The 20842-nt window shown below is 40.9% G+C and overlaps 2 protein-coding genes across 5 annotated transcripts in view; both read right to left on the reverse strand.

Moving 5' to 3' along the window:
• GLG1 (golgi glycoprotein 1) overlaps positions 1–2228 on the reverse strand; it is a 107765-nt gene extending 105537 nt beyond the window's left edge. Inside the window, exon 1 of the mRNA XM_011379915.2 lies at positions 1730–2228. Coding sequence (XP_011378217.1) covers positions 1730–2203 — 474 coding nt within the window. The 5' untranslated portion in view covers positions 2204–2228. The remainder of the gene's footprint in view (positions 1–1729) is intronic.
• A 4748-nt stretch (positions 2229–6976) lies between these two features.
• RFWD3 (ring finger and WD repeat domain 3) overlaps positions 6977–20842 on the reverse strand; it is a 32710-nt gene continuing 18844 nt past the window's right edge. For all 4 annotated transcript variants that reach the window (XM_023523168.1, XM_023523167.1, XM_011379917.2 and 1 more), the window contains exons 7-13: positions 18258–18372; positions 17520–17748; positions 15133–15283; positions 13854–14030; positions 12105–12319; positions 10674–10885; positions 6977–9181 (exon numbers count right to left, since the gene is read on the reverse strand). In XM_023523168.1, the coding sequence (XP_023378936.1) occupies positions 9038–9181; positions 10674–10885; positions 12105–12319; positions 13854–14030; positions 15133–15283; positions 17520–17748; positions 18258–18372 (1243 nt within the window). In that variant the 3' untranslated portion in view covers positions 6977–9037. The remainder of the gene's footprint in view (positions 9182–10673; positions 10886–12104; positions 12320–13853; positions 14031–15132; positions 15284–17519; positions 17749–18257; positions 18373–20842) is intronic.

Here is a 20842-nt window from a genome sequence, read left to right on the forward strand (position 1 = left end):
GGTTTAAATATCCCATAAAGGAAGAAAAAAGTAGTTACCGAAACAATATCCTTGATGAGAATCTTACAGGCAAAGTTGGAGAAGGACTACATTTCCAGGCTAGGCTCTTTATACTAAGTAATGCAGAAAGATAGTACCCACTAAATTAAACAGCCTCCCAAAGTAGTCAGATCTATTTATGGACTATATGTGCTGCTACGTACTTCTACATACATGACAAAGGAAGACTGCTCCTGTGAAGTGGAAGTTTCCATATGTCCCTGATGCACACAAAGAAACAGACACGTACTCGTTCCTGGAATGGTCGTTTTTGACGCCTTCCTGATAATGCCCTGTTTCTGCCACAAACCACTAACAATGTGTTTAGTCACAAATATCAGCATCTTAGTTTGAGGGAACAACATCTATTATGTATCCTCAGAGACCAACAGAAAACTCCAAAAAGCTTGACAGAGTTAATTAAGACTTAGCTGTATCTACTAGATGTGTAGTTGACAAAGAATAACAAGGGATTACTATCTTTCTAGTCTTTAAATTGTAGATGAGAAGTCAGATCTAAGGCTCTACATTTCTGGTGGCTCTGGAAAGAAACTTCCTTTCTCTCTGTCTCCTGATTATGTATGTCTTTTCCTCTTGTGAATTACTCTGTATAGACACAAGAGCAAATATCACCTGGGATGGGGGGAGGCGGGGAGGTTGGTGGACTGCCAAGAGTAGCAATTTTCTACAAACCAGTGGCCTTCCCATTATCATGAACAGCTTAGACAACTCTGATGATACAATGTGCCAAAGTTGTATCAAGCAGTAACTTCATTCTACTTGTCAACCTTTGGGCCTAATTCTATGTATCTAAATCTTGAAAAAAAAAAAAAAAGAAAGGAAAAGTATCCCTATCAGATTTGCTCCCAAACTTCAGGAACTGTCATATGCGCACTTATGACTGCAGCATTAAATCTAGAGAAAAAATTCACCCTGTCACTTCACTGAATCACTCAAATCTAGATTTCATTAAAATCATATTCAGATGTCAGAAAGACAAGACCCCACAACCCAATTACAATTCAACCGCTACCCCAACTTTTTAAGCCTTGGGTCTCTAAATCACATGGAGTAACAGCTTAAACTAGAGATTCAGTACAAAAAGACCAAAAGAAGAGAAGTGGGGGGAGCATACATTAGTTTCAGCACCCAGTAGATAACAGGAATCTGCGAATTACAAAAGAATGGGGTAAAGACAGTAAAATAAGCTGTTGACTACAATACACATCAGAACAGAATCCCAGTTCCCTAAATAAACATTACCTTCTGCCAATAAACAGCAGTTCGTTCTTTAACTGCTTAAGTGCGCCCATCATTTTTCATGTTAAAGAGGGCTGCTACAAATTGTCCAAGTCGAAACGGTTGGCAAAATCCTAAACAAGTCTTCCGCCAGAAGCCACTGTGCTTAGAGCATCACACAAAAGACCAGAGCAAACATAAACACACTCTGGGCCTTCCTGGATTGCGGCTAGGGTCCGGGGGTCTACGTCCCAGACCCCCGCACCAGGAAGGGAATGAGGGGTGGGGGTGGGGTCCTCTTCTCGGAATGCGCCGAAGAGAGAGAGGGACAGGGAGTGCAGCACGGAGGAAGCGAGAGAAGCAGGAGACCGGCGTCAGAGGCTTCCAAGGCCGGCGACACCCTCGGGCTCGCACCAGGCCTGGCCCTCCCAGCCCCGTCCCGCCTCCTCACCTCCCTCACGTCCTGCAGGCACTCAAGCACCGCCAGGTTGTTGCTCCAGGTGTGCTTGGGACACACACGGGTCACGTCCTCCCTGCAAGACTCTTCCTCTGCCAGCTTCCAGCCCCCGCCGGCCCCGCCAGGCCCCGCTCCGCCCCGCCGGGCCGGAGGCCCACCCGCCGGGAAAGGCAGCTGCGGCGGCTGAGGCGGTTGCTGCTGCTGCTGCTGCTGTTGCTGTTGCTGCTGCTGCTGCTGCTGCTGTTGCTGCTGGAGCTGAGCTGCCTGAGGCAGCTGGAGCAGCTGCTGACCCACCGGCCCGCCGCCTCCAGTCTGCCCTACGAAGGACACAAAGTTGGGCCCCGGGCCCTGGCCCTGGCCGTGGCCTCCCTGGCCCGGGAGTTTCTCGGCCCCGGCCGCCGCGAGCAGCAGCAGCTGCAGCGCCGCCGACAAGCGGAACATCCTCCGTACACGTCCACACGCCGCCATCTTGGGTCCGCGGCGAGCTCGACGCAGCCGCGGGTGCCGCGTATTTAGATGAGGGGGCGGGGCCGCGGGGCGGGGCCCGGCGGGGTCCTCCCGAGCCCCTCCCCGGCCCGCGTCCACCCGGGAGTTGCGAGCACAAGCCGGTAAGAGGCCGCGCTCCGAACCGCCCACGCCCTGGACCTCCGAGGGCGCAATGGCTGCGCTCCTTGCCGGGGGAGCGCTGCTGCTCCTTAAAAAAACCTGGGTCAGGTGGCTTTACCTGATTCCCTCGGTTGTCGTCACAGGAAAATAAAAAGGAATTGGGTTTGCCACAACCAAGATGGCCGGTGGAGTATGATGCCCGTTCAATGTAGAGGTGAACTTTACACGATCAGGTGTGTTCCGGAATCTCGGAGACTCTTTTTACATCTCTCCCTACTTCCTTTCACCTGCCTCAAAAGTCTTTCCTACCCAGAGAAGACATCATTGAATCGGGGTTAGGAGCACAGGTTCTAGGATGCGAAAAGACTCCGTTAAATCCTTGCTCTTCGGGAAACCAGGCAAATCTTTGAACTTTTCTGAGCCTCATTCTTCTTGTCTGAGAAAGAAGCTCTAATGTGTGAGGAGAGGCTTTAATGTAAAGTATAATTGTGAAGATTGGAAATAAGAAGTGCCTGGCCTTAACATGAAATTCAAAAAGTTACAGCCAGCATCACAAACTGGAGCCCTTTGCGTGTGAATCCTGATTGTAAGCCACAACTGAAACTCATGTTTTAAAGAGGAAAAGAAAATAAAACACACCTTTGAGGCCTCCGGGTTAAGTCTGTGCCTGGGTAACTTCTTGCTGACTGGCATGCAGCACTTTATGCGGGGATTGGTTGTGTCACCTCACATTAATGTTCCCACCTTTTCCTTAGGAGACATATCTTCCCAAAGCTGTTTCACATCCATAGTGTCATTTAAGCCATGCATCAGGCCTGGGTTCTAAGTAGGCTGAGGAATGGCAGAGATGGTAACAGTTCTGCATGGTAGGGTTAAATGACACTCCCCCTACCTCACCCCCGCCTTGCCCTACCACCACCCCAGGATGAACTCTGCCAGCCTGGGACCAGAATCCCTGGAGTTTACCACTGCCCTGGTGAACTTTTATCCCATTCTGCCAATCCAGCACACTGGAGAATGAGGGCAGCTTAGAGCACGTGATACCAACTGATCAAAACGTTTAAAAATGCAGCTTTGGCTGTCTTGACCCACAAATGGGCAGTCAAAACCAGATTAGATATAACTAGAGCTTGAGAAGTGGAGTGGGACTCCATAAAGAGCCCAAGACTGAGAATACTCTTGGGGGTACAAACTGCCCACTGGGGCTGACCCCAGGCCTCTGTCCCTGGGAAGGATGGCATGTGACATCTCTACCAAAATTCACCTCTGCTACCACCATAAAATGGTCCGGAGGCTGCTGCCAACCTTGAGCATTGACTAAGGCAGCCCGGAGTAGACCAGGTAAAATGTACATGTTCATTGACGGATACGTGGCATAAGCGTCTCAGGCAAGCTAGAGATATCACCAGTTCTTTTAAGTCAGTAGGGCCATTAATTTTCAATGATGGGTCTGCATGTACTCTGACAAATTGATTATTTCAAGCTGGTATGAGACTAGAAATTGACAATCCACTAAGAGAATCCAGCACTGAGGAAACCCTATGCCCAGCCACAGATTGCCTCCGCAGATAGGGAAGAGAATGTGAGCCTATCTTGAAATCACCGTGACCAAGAAGCAAGAAATCTGGGAACCTGGCCAGCTCAAGCTGTGGCAACAAGCCTAAACTTTACTTAAGGCACAAACCCCTAGTTAGTGGAAAGGAGGTTGACCTAACTTGGGCCTTCTGGCCTCACTGACTTTTCAAAATAAAATATGTCACAAACAAGGGATTCATTTTACTCTTTATTGTACCCTTAGTTTTTCGATCCTCCACTAATTCATTCAATTGTTATCTGTTGAGCATTTTTTACATGACAGGCATCGCTCAAGAACTGGCTTATATGAGAGTATACAATAAGACAGTAAACAAAGAACAAGATAATTTTGGATAGTGTAAATGATGTGAAGAAAGTAAAAGATACGAAGCGACTGGGGTGTGGAGGGACTTTTATATAAAAGCAGCTAGGGAAAGAAAAGGTCTCTGAGTGATAAATTAGCCAATTAGCATAAAGATGACAACCATGTAAAGCAGCGGTCCCCAACCTTTTTGGCACTAGGGACAGGTGCTATGAGAATCTAATGCTAGATGATTTGAGGTGGAGCTGAGGCAGTGATGCTAGCACTGGGGAGCGACTGCAAATACAGATGAAGCTTCGCAGACATTCCTGACGCTCACCTACTGCTGTGCGGCCCGGTTCCTAACAGGCCATAGACTGGGTACTGGGGATGCGGGGGAGTTGAAGACCCCTGCCCAAAGGCTTATCACACAGAACTGGATCAGAAGTTGTCTTAGTCTGTTCAGGCTGCTATAACAAAATACCAGACTGGGTGGCTTATAAACAGCAAATTTCTCACAGTTCTAGAGGCTGAAAGGGTGAGATCAGGGCGCTAGCATGGTCAGGGTGTGATGAAAGCTCTCTTAAAGGTTGCAGACTGTCAACTTCTCATTGTGTCCTCCTATGGTAGAGGGGGCCGGGGAGCTAAGTGCAACAGGGAACACTTGGAAGGCTTTCAGCAACAGTGATTTAATCACCAAGCAAGAGCTGGAGTCTTTACATCACAACTACCCTTACAGTGCTCAGCATGATGCTGGTCACAGAGCAGGCAGTCAATGAAGATTTTCTGAATTGGCCAACCTACTCCTCCCACTGCTGAGGGCCTGAAAGGTTCCTGCTTCCCTGAAGCCCTTAAATTGCTCTTTTCACCAAGTAAGGTGGAAATTGGTGACTGGGCAGAGCACTTTCCCCTCTTTTTTTAATCATCTTTCCTATTTGAGGATTATGGCGGCTTCAAAAGTACAGGAATACTTACCCGAACTTGACTGTGCAGTTGAATCACCTGGAACAATTTTCCAAATTTTCTGATTATTATATCCAGGAATATGCTTATCCAACAACTAAGTCAATACTGGTCTATCAGTCTTTGGTAACTTGTTCTAGTGCAAGGACCGTTTTGGTGGGCTCCCTTTCCTCAGGCAACTTTCTGACCTTTGCCATCTTTGAGATTTCAAGGCCAAATGGAAATAAATTAAATTCTAACACTTTCATTCTAAAATTATCTTTTAATTTTCATTCAAAAGTCTCAATGTTTTTGAAGCCTCCCTGGGAAAATTTACCCTTTGTCAGCTTGTCATTTTTATATTCATTCATTTATTCAGCAATTATTTTCTGAGCACCTATGTATTTTCTGCTTTGGGGATGCTCTGTGGTTATAAGAACCAGTCTATGTCTGGTTTCATTATCTACTCCACTATTTGCCTGCTGGTGCGTAGTTTGGGGTTCTATGAGACACAAACCCATCTCAACAGGATTAGCTATGGAAGAGACTTATTAGGATGAAAGCCTCCCAGTAATGAGCCTGCTTTAGCAACTCTGCTATGCTCATTCATTGCCTGGGAGCAACCCAGACAATGGGAAGTGTGACTTGAGTAAACACAGTGATGGATTTCAGAGCATAGCAGCTGGGACTTTAGTCAATTATTCCCCACAGTTAGAGACCTGAGAGGCATATTTTCATGACTAACTATATGCCCAACTCCTGCTTGGCTGTCAGTAACGGAAAATATAAAATGGAAAAACTAGGATATGTAAAATTTAATTAAATACCACATAAATGTCATTTTCCTTTAGTGGGATTTTTAACCTGTTTATTCCCCCTGTAAATCAAAATACTACTTATTCTACAACATCATTTAAAGAGTAATATATTGGGAAGGGGCTTTGGAAGTTATAAAGGGATAAACAGCAGAGATCGTTACCAACAAATAGAAGTTTACTAATTTATAAAAAAAAAAAAAAGGAAACATCTATTTTCAGAATTTCACTTACAGCCAATCACTGAGATGGGAAACAAAAAGAGTACAGTGGAAGAAAAGACAATAGCGTTGGGCTTCTTAGTAATTTGGGATTTACTTCTACCCTAAGACTTCTGTCATCTTCTGTTAGAGCAGCAGGATCCATGACAACAGTAAGCTTTACCTATGGATTCAGTCCTCCCACAATCTAGTATATGCCCATTTGCTAATCAGCTGGAAAATATTTTCAGCCTTTCCAGTCTAATCCCTAAACAGCTTGATTTATGGCAACAGAGATTCCTGAACTAAACAAAAGAAAATGAGGCAAGTGGTCAGACTGCTGAGCAGGAACCCAGGAGCCCACAATTGCCCAATGCTGCTGCCACCAGCAGAAGTGCTGCCAAAGACTAAAAGAAGCAAAAGGTAAGTTTCCTTTCTTCTCTCATCCTCCCATGTTACAGTCACCTGGATTCAAAGAAACTAACATGAAGCTGACAGAGGGAGTCTAGGAAATGTAGTTTGTAGGATTTAGACCTTTAGATCTGAGAGGAAATAGACAAATGACCAGTGAAGAAGGGATGTTAGCAAACACACAGCTTCCTATTAGCAACAGTAATATAGAATTGCCAGCTAAAGCATCAACCACTTCATCAATTTAATTAAGATGTTAACTTTAGACCCAGGGACCATCTTGTGTAACTCAGACCTAGTACTGCATGAAATGAAGAAATCTACCAGGCTGGAATTATAGCCCTCTCCCAAAACTGCCTCTGGCAATCAAAGAGACAAAAGACACCAGGAGCTGTTACACATGGCAAATTCTTTATTTTCACATTAACATTAAAATTTAAAACACAGAACAGAGACATCCCACTGCCCTGTTTTCAAAGCAGGTACGAGAATATTTACATCGACAAGATAACTTTGAGTCTGCTTAACTCCAATCCCTCAAATGGGAAAACCACCTTAAAGACAGGAAACATGGTAGAGTCGAGTCTGGTGCTGCAGAGACCAAAGCCTGGGTCTACAGATACGATCTCCTGCCAGGCAGAGGGGGGTGGGCATACCTGGAGGTGAAGTTTTTTCCTTTGGAGAAATCAGTCATAGTCATACAAATTTGTTTCTAAAACATCTAAATTTACTGGAGGAATGCAAGGACTGCCAAGAGATGAGATTCACCCAACGTCCTTGGTAAGAAGACCCTTGGTTCCTAAATTTAGGGGAATCAATCAGCATCTACTGTGTGTATTTCAATGCTAGTCGAATCCTAATCCTGCCCAAGACAAAAAGCAGCCAGGGTCTGACCACCTGCATCCCTTTCTTGCTGAAACCCGGTGAGTGCTGCTTTTTAATTCAAATCCCATTCTGACGCTGAAGTTCTAGGCCTGGACAGCCATTCTTAATCATCAACATATCAAACAGAATATCTGATCTGAGAAAAGGGGGCTCCTTCCCAAGCCTTGGAAACTGGCTTTTTAAACAATATCTTTAAGTAGGAGGATACACTTTAAAAGGCACAACTAGAACTGGGAATTCAGGGGAAATCTATTGCAATAACCTCTTGCTGGTGAGAAATCCTAGAAACAGCTCAGGAGTTGACCCGTCAGAACTATTTTAGAATAAAAATAATAACATTTCTATAATTATTTAAGAAAATCACACTCTTGGCCATCCTGCTCCCAAGAACTGGGCACTGATCACTCATACCTTGAGGCATGTTTGGTTGTGGAGAGCCATTTAGCAGAGTAGCCTAAGGCAAAGCAAACAAATATAAACTGAGCCCTCTACTGGAGAAAAATGCAGCACCCAGAGTTGGACAATTCAGGGTTGGAATGAAAGTTGGAAGGCATCTCCCTGCAATCCATAGGTCTCCAACCACTATTATCTTCCTGAGAATGACTTTACTTACAACACTTTTAGAAAAGGTTAGGAGGCAAATCAAAGAAACCTGGAATCAGACATCAGTTTCACATGCTCAAGAACAGTTTCTCACTCCCGAGGGTTGGCTTTATTCAGGTGGGAAGTCTTTTGGAACAGAAGAGACAGCCCTGTTTTCGGGAGCTGTCTGAGCAGGTTCTCTTTTGTAAATCTCTTATTTAGTCCATTGCTCTTGATATACTAGGGGACTCAAGTAAGAGCTTTAAATGCATCACTTATCTTTTCCCCGTGAAGGGAAAAGGAATGGTCTTCAAAGCATTGACTTGTATAAAAACTACTCCTGAGATCCTAGACTGACTAGAAAAAAAAAGTCTTCCCCAATGCCGAAACTAGTCTCTTCCTTAGCTCACACAACATGATGAACTTAATGCACTTGACATCAACAAAGTGTCTATAACTCATCGGCTGCCTCTATCACTGGGTTTGCAATATCCCCAGCATTGCACACCTGCAATATAACTGTGGCTGCCACAAAGCATACCAGATGTGCTCTACCACATAATTCTGTGGGGATGAGACCAAGTTACTAAAAGATTGTCAGCCCACAAGGTCAGAAATAGATTAAATCCTATGCTAGGTTCTACAGTGCCCTCCTGTGTTCAATTGAAGACTTCTGTCCCCAAGTAGCATCAAGAAAATGGTTTGTCCTTTCAGGAACATAAGCACTTCCAAACCAAATAACCCAAGTAACAAGACCACTCAGGCAGGGTGTCACATGTCCTAGAAAATGGTTGGTGCACAATCATATCCTAAGCTGTAGTAGTAGTGTTTCAGTGACCCAGAGTCTTATAATCACACAAACCCAAAGGAACCATATTCCCCGAAGTTCTAGGCCACAGACAATACGCACAATCTTGCTCAAAGCTAGGTGCTAACAACATTTAACATTAACCAGCAGCATGCCTGCGAAGTTTCAAGGCCCTTGTCACTCCCACCTATAGATGTGGACTATCTTCTCTGTTAAGGTAGCCAAGTAGCTGCTGTGGTTCACCTCAAATGGGCAGATGTCCAAGACAGGCTGATCAGTCTGCAGATCTTGCAGCAATGAGCCACTGCCAGCATCCCATACCTAAAAAAGATAAGCAAAGATAAAAGGTAAGGAGACATTCAATTCAGCTGGAGGGCTTCCTTTCTTTCTCATCAACTTTGAAAGAGATGTAGAGAGAGAACTGCCTGAGGAGCAAAGCAGACTTCCCCTAACTCTCACAAGGTTGCATGAAGTCAGCACATCTGACGTGGTCTAGGTATGGCCTCACCTACTGAAATTAGTAGTTTACCTGTGAATGGATCTGAAAATCAAGTCTAGCATTCGTCCTTCCAATTTATGTGCCAGGAAGTCTTCTAGGGACAGAAGGGACAATATGATGGAGTCCCTGGCCCTGCTCTCTGGGAACCTATCTCCTAACTGGTGCTTTTTCATTTTAAAAATTTATTTTAAAAAATTAAAGTATTAAAAAGTAGAACAGTACAATGAGCAACCCATTACCCAGATTATTAACTATTTACTACATCTGCTTTATCAATTCTATTTTTTTCTTTACTGATTTCTTGTCATTTTACCTTTATATATACTTAAGTATGCAAGATGTTTTCTTACATCTCAATGTCATCATGCCCACCAAATAAAGAATTTCATAGTATCATCTAACACCTAATGCATAACCAAAATTTCTGATAGTACCTTTTTACATTTGGTTTGTTTGAATCAGGATCTAGGTAAGGTCCATAATACATCTGGTAGTTACAAATTTTAGTAAGTCTTTTTTAATTTAGAGCAGATTCAACCTTTCCACTTTTTTTCTTCTGCCATTGACCAATTGCAGAAGCTGGGTTAGTTGTCCTATAGAACGTCCCAATCTAGATTTACTTCTTTGCTTTCTGGGCCATTATTTAACTTGTTCCTCTAGCCACTGCAATGCCAGTAAATGAAAGTTAGCACTAGACTCTAGGGTGGGTCTACCCAATATGGTGGCCATAAGTCACATAAGCCTATTTATGTAAAGACAATTTAAATAAAAATTTAAAAATTAAGTTCTTCATTCATACTTACCACATTTCATGTAGCTAACATGACTATATTGGACGTCATGCTCTAGGGCTTAGATTCTAGTTCAAAGACTATTCATAGAAGGTGCTGTGTGCTTCATACTGCCTTACATCAAGAGGCAAATTATTTCTAGTTAGCCCAGTTACAGTGAAATTCCCCACCAACCTTTCATCTGCTGGTTTCACCCTGAATTGGTAAAGCTGATGCCTGAGTCGATTATCTTATAGGAGTTTCAGTAGGGACTTTTTTTTTTTAAAAGGTTCAAAGTACGGCCCATGGAACACTAGATCATGTAAAAAGAATGAGGTAAATCTACAGATGTTGAAATGGAAAGATATCCAAGACAGGAAGTTAAATGGGAAAAGAGCAAACCACAAGCAGAATGTGAAGTGTGGCTCGTGTAAAAAATAAATTAAGCAACTATACATACACACATGTATGCAGATGTGTGTAATCATAGAGCAAAACTGGCTTTTTGCTTTATACATTTCTGTATAAACTATAATAAACTTACCAGGGCAGACTTTGATGCTTCATCCCCAGTACACACCAGGATGCTGCCATCATCCTCTGGGTTTCGGAATATGGCACTTTTGGTTAGTAGTTTGCAAGTGGGTCCCCCAAGGAATGTCTGTACAGGATGGCAGGAGCAGACTGGCTCTCCATTGTCATCCAGCTCGTAGGACATCTCCATCAGCACACTTCGTAAGGTGTTGTGGTTTTTATCTATGGGACAGAGAAATGTGTTGCTCCATGGGGATGGACCAAAGAAATTAACCAAGCACCTGAACTTCAGATACTCATAACCTAGTTGAGTAGTAAAGTCATAATTTATTAAACCATCAAGAATGGCTACAAAGCAAACATATTACAAGAACAAAATAATATAGCACAAATGAAATTCAGAACTGTAGGCTAAGATGAAGCAAGTTATCTACAATAGGTTTTGCCTATGAGGAAAACAAATCTGATGGGCTATTCTTTTTCGTAAAATCACTTCTGCTTGGAATTTTCTTTCTCAAGAGATCTAACTACAAATTTTTCTTCCTTCCCCCAGTGGGGACCTCATTAGCCCCTGGAATTGTATATTTTTATAAAGTGAAAGCAGGCTATTATAGAAGGGAAAACATATATCTGTGGTTCTGCTGGGAGGCAAACAAAAGCTAGAGGAAATGAGACCTCCAAGTTCTCTATACCAGTCACAACAAAATCATCATAGCCTTGGTGACAAAGGACCTACAAGATGACTAAGAACCAAAATGGTCAGAAGAGTCTGCTGAGGCAGCTTCTCAGCTCAAATAAAACTTAAAATGATTAGATATACCCACAACTAGCAGAAGTATGGGCACTTTAATGACTATCTCTGACAAACCATCTGTCTGACCATCAGTATAGCTCATCAGGAATTTAGATTCGTACCTTTCAGGCTAGAAAGAACCTGTGAATTTAAGCATAGTTTATTGTCAGGGGTTCCACTCCTGGTTCTGGAAACAGTGAGAAGTTCAGCTGGCTAGGCCCATACAACCATTATTGTCTATCTACTCTCTACTTACCTTTATTGGCGCCAAATAAGAAGAGATAATACCCTAGTCTGGGTCCTACACGGCTGCCTTTACCTGGGCCTTTCTCTTAAGTGAGAGAGGGGTAGGCAGAGGACATGAAACTGATCTGAAAGTGGCTCAATGGCCTCAAGAGCAGGCCTCCTCCTTCTACTACTGTTTTAAGTCACAGGGCTGATTTACTTTCAGGGAGTACCTGAAAGAATCTATCTCAGTTCAGAGGAGCAGGGAGGCAGGCTCTATGAAGAAACGTAGGGCCATCATCCTCACTGCAGTATTAAGAGTTATTAGTCTGTGAGGGCCATACCAGTAAAACTCCCTCCTCCTCTACCAATCTGCTCCTAAACAAATCACAGGAGGTCCCTTGAGGGCATCCCAACACTCACCAGGCCTGTAGGTCACAAGACAGTGTCGGGTGCTGCTCTCTGTCTGAAAGTCTATGAAGCCCCCTGACTCCATGGGCAGTACATGAGGCAAATGAGAATAGCCCATTTTTAGCTCCCAGAAGGAAGCGTTCTCCAAGGTTCCAGCCAACAGGCCACCATATGGAAATGCAGCTGAGGCAGCTCTGGGCATGTATGAGAGGGACACCAGTGGGCATCTGAAAGGAAAGAAAGGAAACCATGCCACACATTCTAATATTTGGACTGCTCCAGACCTCCCTACCAGGAGCCCTTGAGCACATTCCTACCTCTAGAGAAGAGGTTAAAAACCTGTGAGTCACTATCCTCTGACATCTAATAAAAACTACCAACCCACTCTGTAGAAATAAAAGGGCATACATATAATATTCTACATCCAATTTCAGAGGAGACACTACATGCTTTAAAAGCAATGAAAAAAATAGACTAAGAAATTTAATAGTACAAGATCACAATTACAAGAAAGTCTGGTGTGAGCTTCTGAAGTGGGGTTAGCTACATACATAAGAAAAGTCAGGAAGGAAACACAGCTTAAACATTTAATAAAATAAAGATTCTAAGCTGTAGTTGGCAGACACCTCAATTAAAATATAGCCTAAAGCAACTACATTTTAATTCAAAAACAGGATTGTTTCTTTAGAGATTTCCTAAATCTCTTTCTGCAAGCATATGACCAGGACTGTGCCAAGAATTCTCTCAGAAACATTAGCCTACAGACTGTGTTACCATGAACTCGTTTCTGAAGTCGCCAAAGCGATCACTTTGCTTTATTTCATTTGTCACAATAAAGCTAACCAAAGCAAATTAAAAGAAAAATGAACACAACATGTAAGTATTCTTTCCTTGCTGTTTGCTATTATTTTATTGTCTACTCTATGTGGGTCCCTCTACATCAATGGCAGTTACCTTGTTTGCCTGGAGTTCACATTTGTGTAAGTTTACACCAGTCATCCTCAGGCCCACGACCACGTCAATGAAACATAATTCTACCCACCCAAATGAAAAGAAAACCTCAAAGTGTTGTGCCTACGTTTCAGTAAATAATTATTACTGTAATGATATCTTTATATTTAGATCCTGCTGCCCTCTTTTTAATATATATTCAAACTGGAATTGGAAATTCTCTCTTAAGATACTTCTTATTTTGGCCCAGGTCAGACCCAATTCTCCTTTTGAGAACTTTATGCCTGCGAGAGAGTACTATGCCGGAATAGTACCTGACACATTCCGAAGAGCCACAATGGTGCTGGTGGCCACCCACCCTCAGAACCTGGGCTGACTTCACAAACCTCCCAACTTAATAACTGGATTATAAATGACAAAGTCATAGTAATATATCCTTAGTCCAAGCTGGTTTAGCTATGGATTATGAAAGTTTTAAATCACTTTTTATTGTGATTAGACATGCAGTTATTAAAGCAAGTCTATGCCAACCATATTTTACAGATGAAATTCACAACAGGCCAAGAAATGTGACCAAGATCACATAGCTCTTACGTAATGGAGTTAGATTCTGAATACAGATCTGATTTCATTTAGCCATGCTGGGAATGAGTGACTCTATATGAACCTGGTTTACTTGGTACCAGAGCTTTCTATCATATAAAATATTATGAACACAAACTCTAAGGACCTTACTACTCTTGAAAGACAGGATTAATACAGTTAATAAGAAAGACACCACCTACAGGAAAAAAGTGAGTGGCTCCCTACCTGGCTTTCTGAGGTACTAACTCCTGGACAGGACAATTCGTGTTTCGAAGGTCATATACCAGAACTGAACCATTGATCAGTCCAGCATAGATGTAATTGTTTTCATCAAGACACCAGCAGCAACTCCAGACAGGACGTCCAGCATTGTAAGTCTGGACCACAGTATTTGTCTCCAAGCTGTGGAGTTACAAGAGACTTTTACAATTATGTATTAAGAAAATCAAGTATATAACAAAGATGTAAAGATTATCATTCCACTGATGATCTTTTAAGAACACACCCATACACCCAAACTATTTGGATCTCCAATTTCTTCCAGATAACTCCTTTTAATTCCAAATGTGTGTGTGTGTGGGGGGGGGGATGGAGGGGTGTGGTCAGGGAACAACACAGGTTTTCCTCTTGAGCTGAAGGAAATAAAAGAATAATTTAAAGGGACAAATCCACAGTATATTCTCATACTACTTCCATTACTTTCTCCATAGTTACATATTTACACTGGTACTCATTCGATGTTTAAAATATAGGGAAAATAAATTATTAACCAACCATTCAGAAGTAGTCATTAATAAATAACACTTTGGTATTTAACCTTTTCCCCATTTTTTAACACTACTAGAAAAAAAATCATAGCATAGATATACATATAAAACATTATAGTACACTGAGTTTTGGGGCAAAATTAAGCTGAAGCATTCTTAAAAAGTCAAAAGGCTTATAAGTTCTGATAGTGCTGTCACAATGTACCTCAGATTTAGCTGAAGATTTTAAGCAGGAAGCCAACTATTAGACATCTGATCAGAACTACTTTCTAAAAGATAAAGGCACAGAGCACACTCAGATTTGGTTCATGGCACTCACAGAGCACGTGAAAGACAAAATGTGGAACTAAGGGTTACTGATGACAGAGTCAGCATGGCACCCAAGGAGAGTTCCCTGTGTGCATTCTGGTTAGGTAAAATGATCCAAGTAACAAACAGGAATAAGCAGTCCTAAACTTGTATGATGACTCCATGGTGTCAGGGACCAAGGCTGTCTCCTTACTGTCATTTTTATCATCTCTAGGATAGTACTCTGAAACAGGACACTACACATACTGTTTTGTATGTAACCTGCCGTGTCCATTTTTAAAAGCAAGAGATTTTAAATTCGATGAACCTAGATCTCAAAAGACAATGCCTTAGAACAATAAAAAAACACTAAGGCCATCATAACATTAATTTCCATTCTAGCCAACACTAAACAGTCTAAGTCCCATCTTTCTCCCTAAAGCACTCACCTGGTCAGTTTAATAGTGTTGTCTAGGGACGCAGAGAGAAGTAAGCCTTTGGATCGACTGCTGAAAGCCAGTCCACGGATCTGCTTGCTATGCATGGGAATGTACTGACTGCTTTTCATGTTGGCAGTACTCAACATCTTAACACCAAAGCCTGCCAAAGGTGAGAGAGTGAGACATGTCACTGAAAGTCAACTTAGGACAAAGCAAATTACCTTTCGAAGTAGTTCCTTTGTTCACCTCGACATGTAAGTCCCTGAGGAAAAAGTTGGTCAAATAAAAACTCCCTGGGGTTATAATTTATTATAAAAAGTATATTCCATTTCAAATATCCATCAATAAGTAAATGATAAACCATTGTATATACATACAAAGGAATATTTCCCAGTAATAACAATGAGTAAACTGATATACACAATACAGAGAAATCTCAAAAAAAATACTTATGTTGAATGAAGCCAGACAAAAAAAGAATAATACTGTTTATAATTCCATTTATGTAAAATTCTAGATAATGTTAACTAATCTATTTTGATAGAAAGTCATTAGTGGTTGCCTAGGAATGAGAAGAGGAAAGGACAGGTAGAAAATGGATTACAAAAGGGCATGAGAAAACTTTTGGGGTGATAGATATGTTCTTTATTTTGATTGTGGTGATTGTTTTAGGGAGGTATACACATATCAAAACTCATCAAATGGTATACTTTAATTATGTTCAGTTATTATATGTCAAGTGGTTAAAAGAAAAAGACTATTCTGAAACAGACATTCAAGACGAAGAAGAGATAGCAAACAATGAAAAATGGAGATAAGGTGGTCAAGACAGGCTGCATCTGTCTGAAATAGAATGAAAATAGATGACATCTTAAGTATCCCAATCAATGTATATCATTCTAGGAGTAGAAAAAAATACCAAAAACATCCTTTTAAATTTTATTTGTTATTCTATTCTTTTTAGTCTAGGATAATATATCTATTTTTACTGAGTATTTATTATTATCTAAATTATATACTAACAGAATTTGTCAAATCCTAGCTTCAATAGTCTTGAATCACACTTCAGCTTCCCTTGAGCAGTGGTCCCCAACCTTTTTGGCACCGGGTGCTCCTATGAGAATCTAATGTCTGATGAACTTAAGTAAAGCTGAGGTGGTGATTCTAGCGCTGGGGAGCAAATACAGATGAAGCTTCGTTTGCTGGCCTGCTGCTCACCTCCTACTATGTGGTCCAGGGGTTGGGGACTCTGTCCTAGGGAACCAAGCAGGAGAGTTTTCTCCTGAAACAGAATTAGGACAGCCAGAGACAAAAAGGGAAACTACAGGCTTTAAACCAACAAGGGATAACATGAATACTTGCCTAATTAATCAAAGAGAAGTTAGCAGCAGCAGGCTATCAAGAAGAGCTAGTTGTGCAGAGTGGAGTAGATACATTAAGAAAAAACAAACATATCATACCCAATTTAGATAACAATTAAAAGAAGTATTTTTCCAACTTACGGAGAAAGTTTCAATTGATGATATATATTTTTTTATTAAAAATCTGGATGGGATAAAGAAACAATCCTTTTAATTTCCCTCCTAATAGTCTTTCAACTCATAGCTAATACCAGTGAATAGAGAAATGTATGATAATCTAGGAATTCCACTCCCAATCCTATACATACCTAAAATTTGGAGCACATAGTTTTGAAATATTTGATGAAACTTCTAAATGGAGAGATGGAGGAAATTAGGCTGAAGCAAAGGGACCTGACAGTTGGCAGAAATCATACAGCTAAAGATAGTAGAAAGAAACATCTACAACATTTAGGAATGATTTAATTGGCTATGTGAGGAGATTTGCTTTTCAACATTAAGACAACATAAAATTAAACTTAAAAAGCACAAAATATTAAAAAATTAGTAGACTATTAATAAAATAATCAATGTATTCCCAAATTCTTTTATTTGGAATTTGTCAGTTTAGACAATACTGAAAATAAGTGCTAAATCTTAACTTCAATTTGCGCTTGGGATGGTATTTTTTCAAATATTTCCAGTCTAAAATGAATCTGTAACTTCAGTGGGGCATTTAGGACTGACATCCTTCTTAGACTATCTATACCAGTAACCCACATTTCCACATACCTCATCTTCTCTCACTTTATCATGGATTTCAGTATTTCTGCCATCTTGGTAAACAAATTTATAGAATGAAGTCAACAAACAGTAAAGACATCTTTGCTGCACTCTGAATTATCTGCATGAACAGGAAACTAAGTAGGAAAGGGGATCTGGTGGGCTGTGGACAGTGTTCACCCACTAGTGAGTTCTGTATTTTCCAAAAAAGGGAGAAAATAAATAAATGGAGACCAAAAATATACATGAAAGCTGAGGTTCTGAACTGTTCACCTGGAAGGAAGGAGGCCTGAGGAGAAGGTTGTGACACCACCAGGCAGCTCAGAAGATCACAGTATGTCATGATCCGGCAGTTTCCACTCTGAGACACTGTGAAGGTCTTCTGGAAATGGTACTTGTGCTGGCCCTGGCTAGAGGGCAGGCTGCTTAGGAAACGTGCTTGGGAGCCCTTGGGTTGCTGTAAAATCTGATCTCGATGCTGCAGAATGAGTTTTTGCAAGTCCTAAAATGAAAAACATTTTGTAAATGTGAAGCTTTTTTGTTTGTTTTTCTTCCATGTACATTTCCTTGATCTAATATGAGGAGATTTGTTACCCATTACATGAAATGTTAACACGAATCCTAGAGAATGGCTAGTTTTTGTAGCATTTCAACATGCAAATGACATAAAGAGCACAGAATCATAAAACAGTAAGGTTAAAAGTCCTTAATGGTAGTTTTGGTTGTTTGGGTTAAAACCTTCATTTTATTGGTAGATTCAGAAAAGTGAAATTAGTCAAGCAAGTTTTGAATTATTAGGTTTTATTTTTTTAAAATGCAATCGTGGTAGAATTCATCGTAAAGCATATAAGCTTTGAACAAATGCCCTAATCAGAAATAAAGAGTTGGTTATATTAACTTGCTGGAAAACTTGAAAAATCCTATTCGTATCTGAGGTAAACCTAAGTAATATTTAGATTCCTTTTCAATTCCTATCCCAAAAGTTCTTTGGATTAGAAAGGGTAGACTGACCTGGACACGATTATGAAGCTTAGTGCATTCTTCAGTGAGAACTTGAAGTTGGAGCCGGCACTGTGCTGTTTCTAGCTCAGCCTGCTTCCTTAGCATCTGCTCCTTTAGTAAGGTACTACAGAGGGAAAAGCCAGCGACAAGTGGAGATCAGGAAAGCTACAGAAGATTTCCTATCAAGATGGCACAGTAAGTTCATGCTATGATACACACATTTTGCTGTAAATATGTCATGATAGTGATTAACATATTACAAGAGAAAAGTCTCTCAAGTCCAGAAACAATACAGAAATATAACATGCAGGGTTGAACTCATGAGCCTATTAGGTTTTAGTCTTAAAGTCGGCAGTGATAGCCAGGAGTTGGCTCCTTTAGGAATGGGGACTAAAAATACAATGAGGGATCAGATCCACGCTCACTGCTTAATGTAGGGCCAAATTATAAAAGAGAAAAATGATAATATAAAGCGGGCAAGGGTATGAAAACAATAAGGAAAACCTTACACTGTTGCTGGTGGAAGCATAGACTGGAAATAGCTTCTTGGAAGAGCAATTTGACAAAATCTAGTAAAGCTGAAATTATATGTAACTTACAATAAAGCAATTCCATTTCTAGACCTAAAGAAACTCTTGTCCATCTCTCTGCAGCATGGCTTATAGTAACAAAAACTGGAAACTACCTTAATTGTGCACCAGTACGAAATACATATAAGTAAATTCTAATTAGAGAACTAAAATACTATACAAAAATTGAAATGAACAAACTGGAGCTACATTAATTAGGATATTGCCCCAAACATAACAAGCAAAAAAATTAACTGACAGAAAGAAAATTATAATCCAATAACATTCGTATAAGTGTAAATACTTTCTAAATCATACTATATATAATTTATGGATATAGATCCTCTAGGTAGAGATGGAAGTAAGAACTTAGTTCACAAGCTACTATTGTATCTATGACGATTTAGTTTATAAGAGGCCAAAACAAATATGGCAAAATGTTAAGATTTGATAAAATTGAGTATGGAGTGTTTGTTTTATTAGTCTCTTTATATATTGGCATTTTCAAATTTTTCACATTTTCTAAAGAGGCTAGGGAGCACAATGATTATAGTAATCAGCAAAATTTTAAATATAATCATCCATTAATAGCCACAAGTATAGATTTTGCCTTTTCAACAAAATTTCCCTCTCCATACAACTGCCAGGAGCAAATGAGAAAAATAAAGAAAATTGAAATTGTCTATAATCCCACTCCTTAGTGATTTACCTGTAGTATTCTTCTTCCAGTTCACAAAAATATAGTCACACTAATAACATGCCTTCATGTGACAACATATTATGTGTACATCATCAGTTTTAATAAATGTGTAGTATTCCATCACATAGATATGCCAGAGTTTACTCAATCCATTAATTCTCTTGGTATGGATTACTAACAATGCTAAATGAAAAGGCTCATTAAGTAAATCTTTGTACACATCTTGTTTCTTTAGAATAAATGCCTGAAGTAGAATCACTTTAAAAGGCTGTTGAAGTATATTGCCAAGGGGTTCTCTAAATGGCTGTGCTATGTACATTATTAAAAGGAGTGCGTGAGAGCAAGGATCCCGAACCCGCAGGCCTAGACTGGTACCCCCTACTGCGACCTGTTAGGAACAAGGCTGCACAGCAGGAGGTGAGCATGAGGGATGCCAGGAAGCTTCGTCTGCATTTGCAGTCGCTCCCCAGTGCCGGCATCACCACCTCAGTTCCACTGCAGATCATCAGGCATTAGATTCTCATAGAAGCACTGGTCCCTGGTGCCAAAAAGGCTGGAGACTGCTGCATTAGAGAACTCATGTCTCTTGCACTTTCTCAGTGGTGGACATTTTTATTCTTTAATATTCTTAAAGCATATTTTAAGTAGTGTGATTAGCAACTGTTCTTGAGCTTTCAAAATCCTGGTAATATCTTACATTGCACTATATGTGCAAAGCTTCACTGTACAAGTCTTCTGTGTAGAGTGCTGTAGAAGGGTTTAGGAGCACCATAAGCAAAAATAGCAACATTTAGGTATGCGCCAGATCCTTCTTCTTCTTTTTTTTTAAATTATTAATCCTATTTTAGCGAAGAGGAAACTAAGACTTGGAGTGTTTCAGATGGCCAAGAACTGACTACAAAGATTAAGACAAGACTCTCGGATTCAGTGTTCATAGTACTTAGCAGCAGAGGCAGGCAGTAAATATAATCCCTAGATTAGAATCTGGACAGGCCACATAAAATCTAGGGTATCTTTCTGTCTGGGTCTGCCGCCTAGGCCAGATGTAAGGTATTACAGTAGGGCTGTAGGTTTCTCTATTGCTTTTGATTTCGGGAGTGCTTAAGACACCATGGTCTTCACCTCCCCAGGTCATATTACCAAAGGTTTAAGTCAGAAGGCTGATTCCAACTTTGTGAAAATGCCTTAGTACTCCTAAGTACAGCTGCGCCATTCCTTCTGAAACTACCAGCTCCAATCAGCACACAATACCCAGGCTCTGAAAACAAGGCTCACAAAAGATGCCGAGCACATAGAAGTGGCAGTCTCTCTGCAACACTGGTTAG

This window comes from Pteropus vampyrus, unplaced genomic scaffold (assembly GCF_000151845.1).
Source record: "Pteropus vampyrus isolate Shadow unplaced genomic scaffold, Pvam_2.0 Scaffold379, whole genome shotgun sequence".
NCBI lineage: Eukaryota > Metazoa > Chordata > Mammalia > Chiroptera > Pteropodidae > Pteropus > Pteropus vampyrus.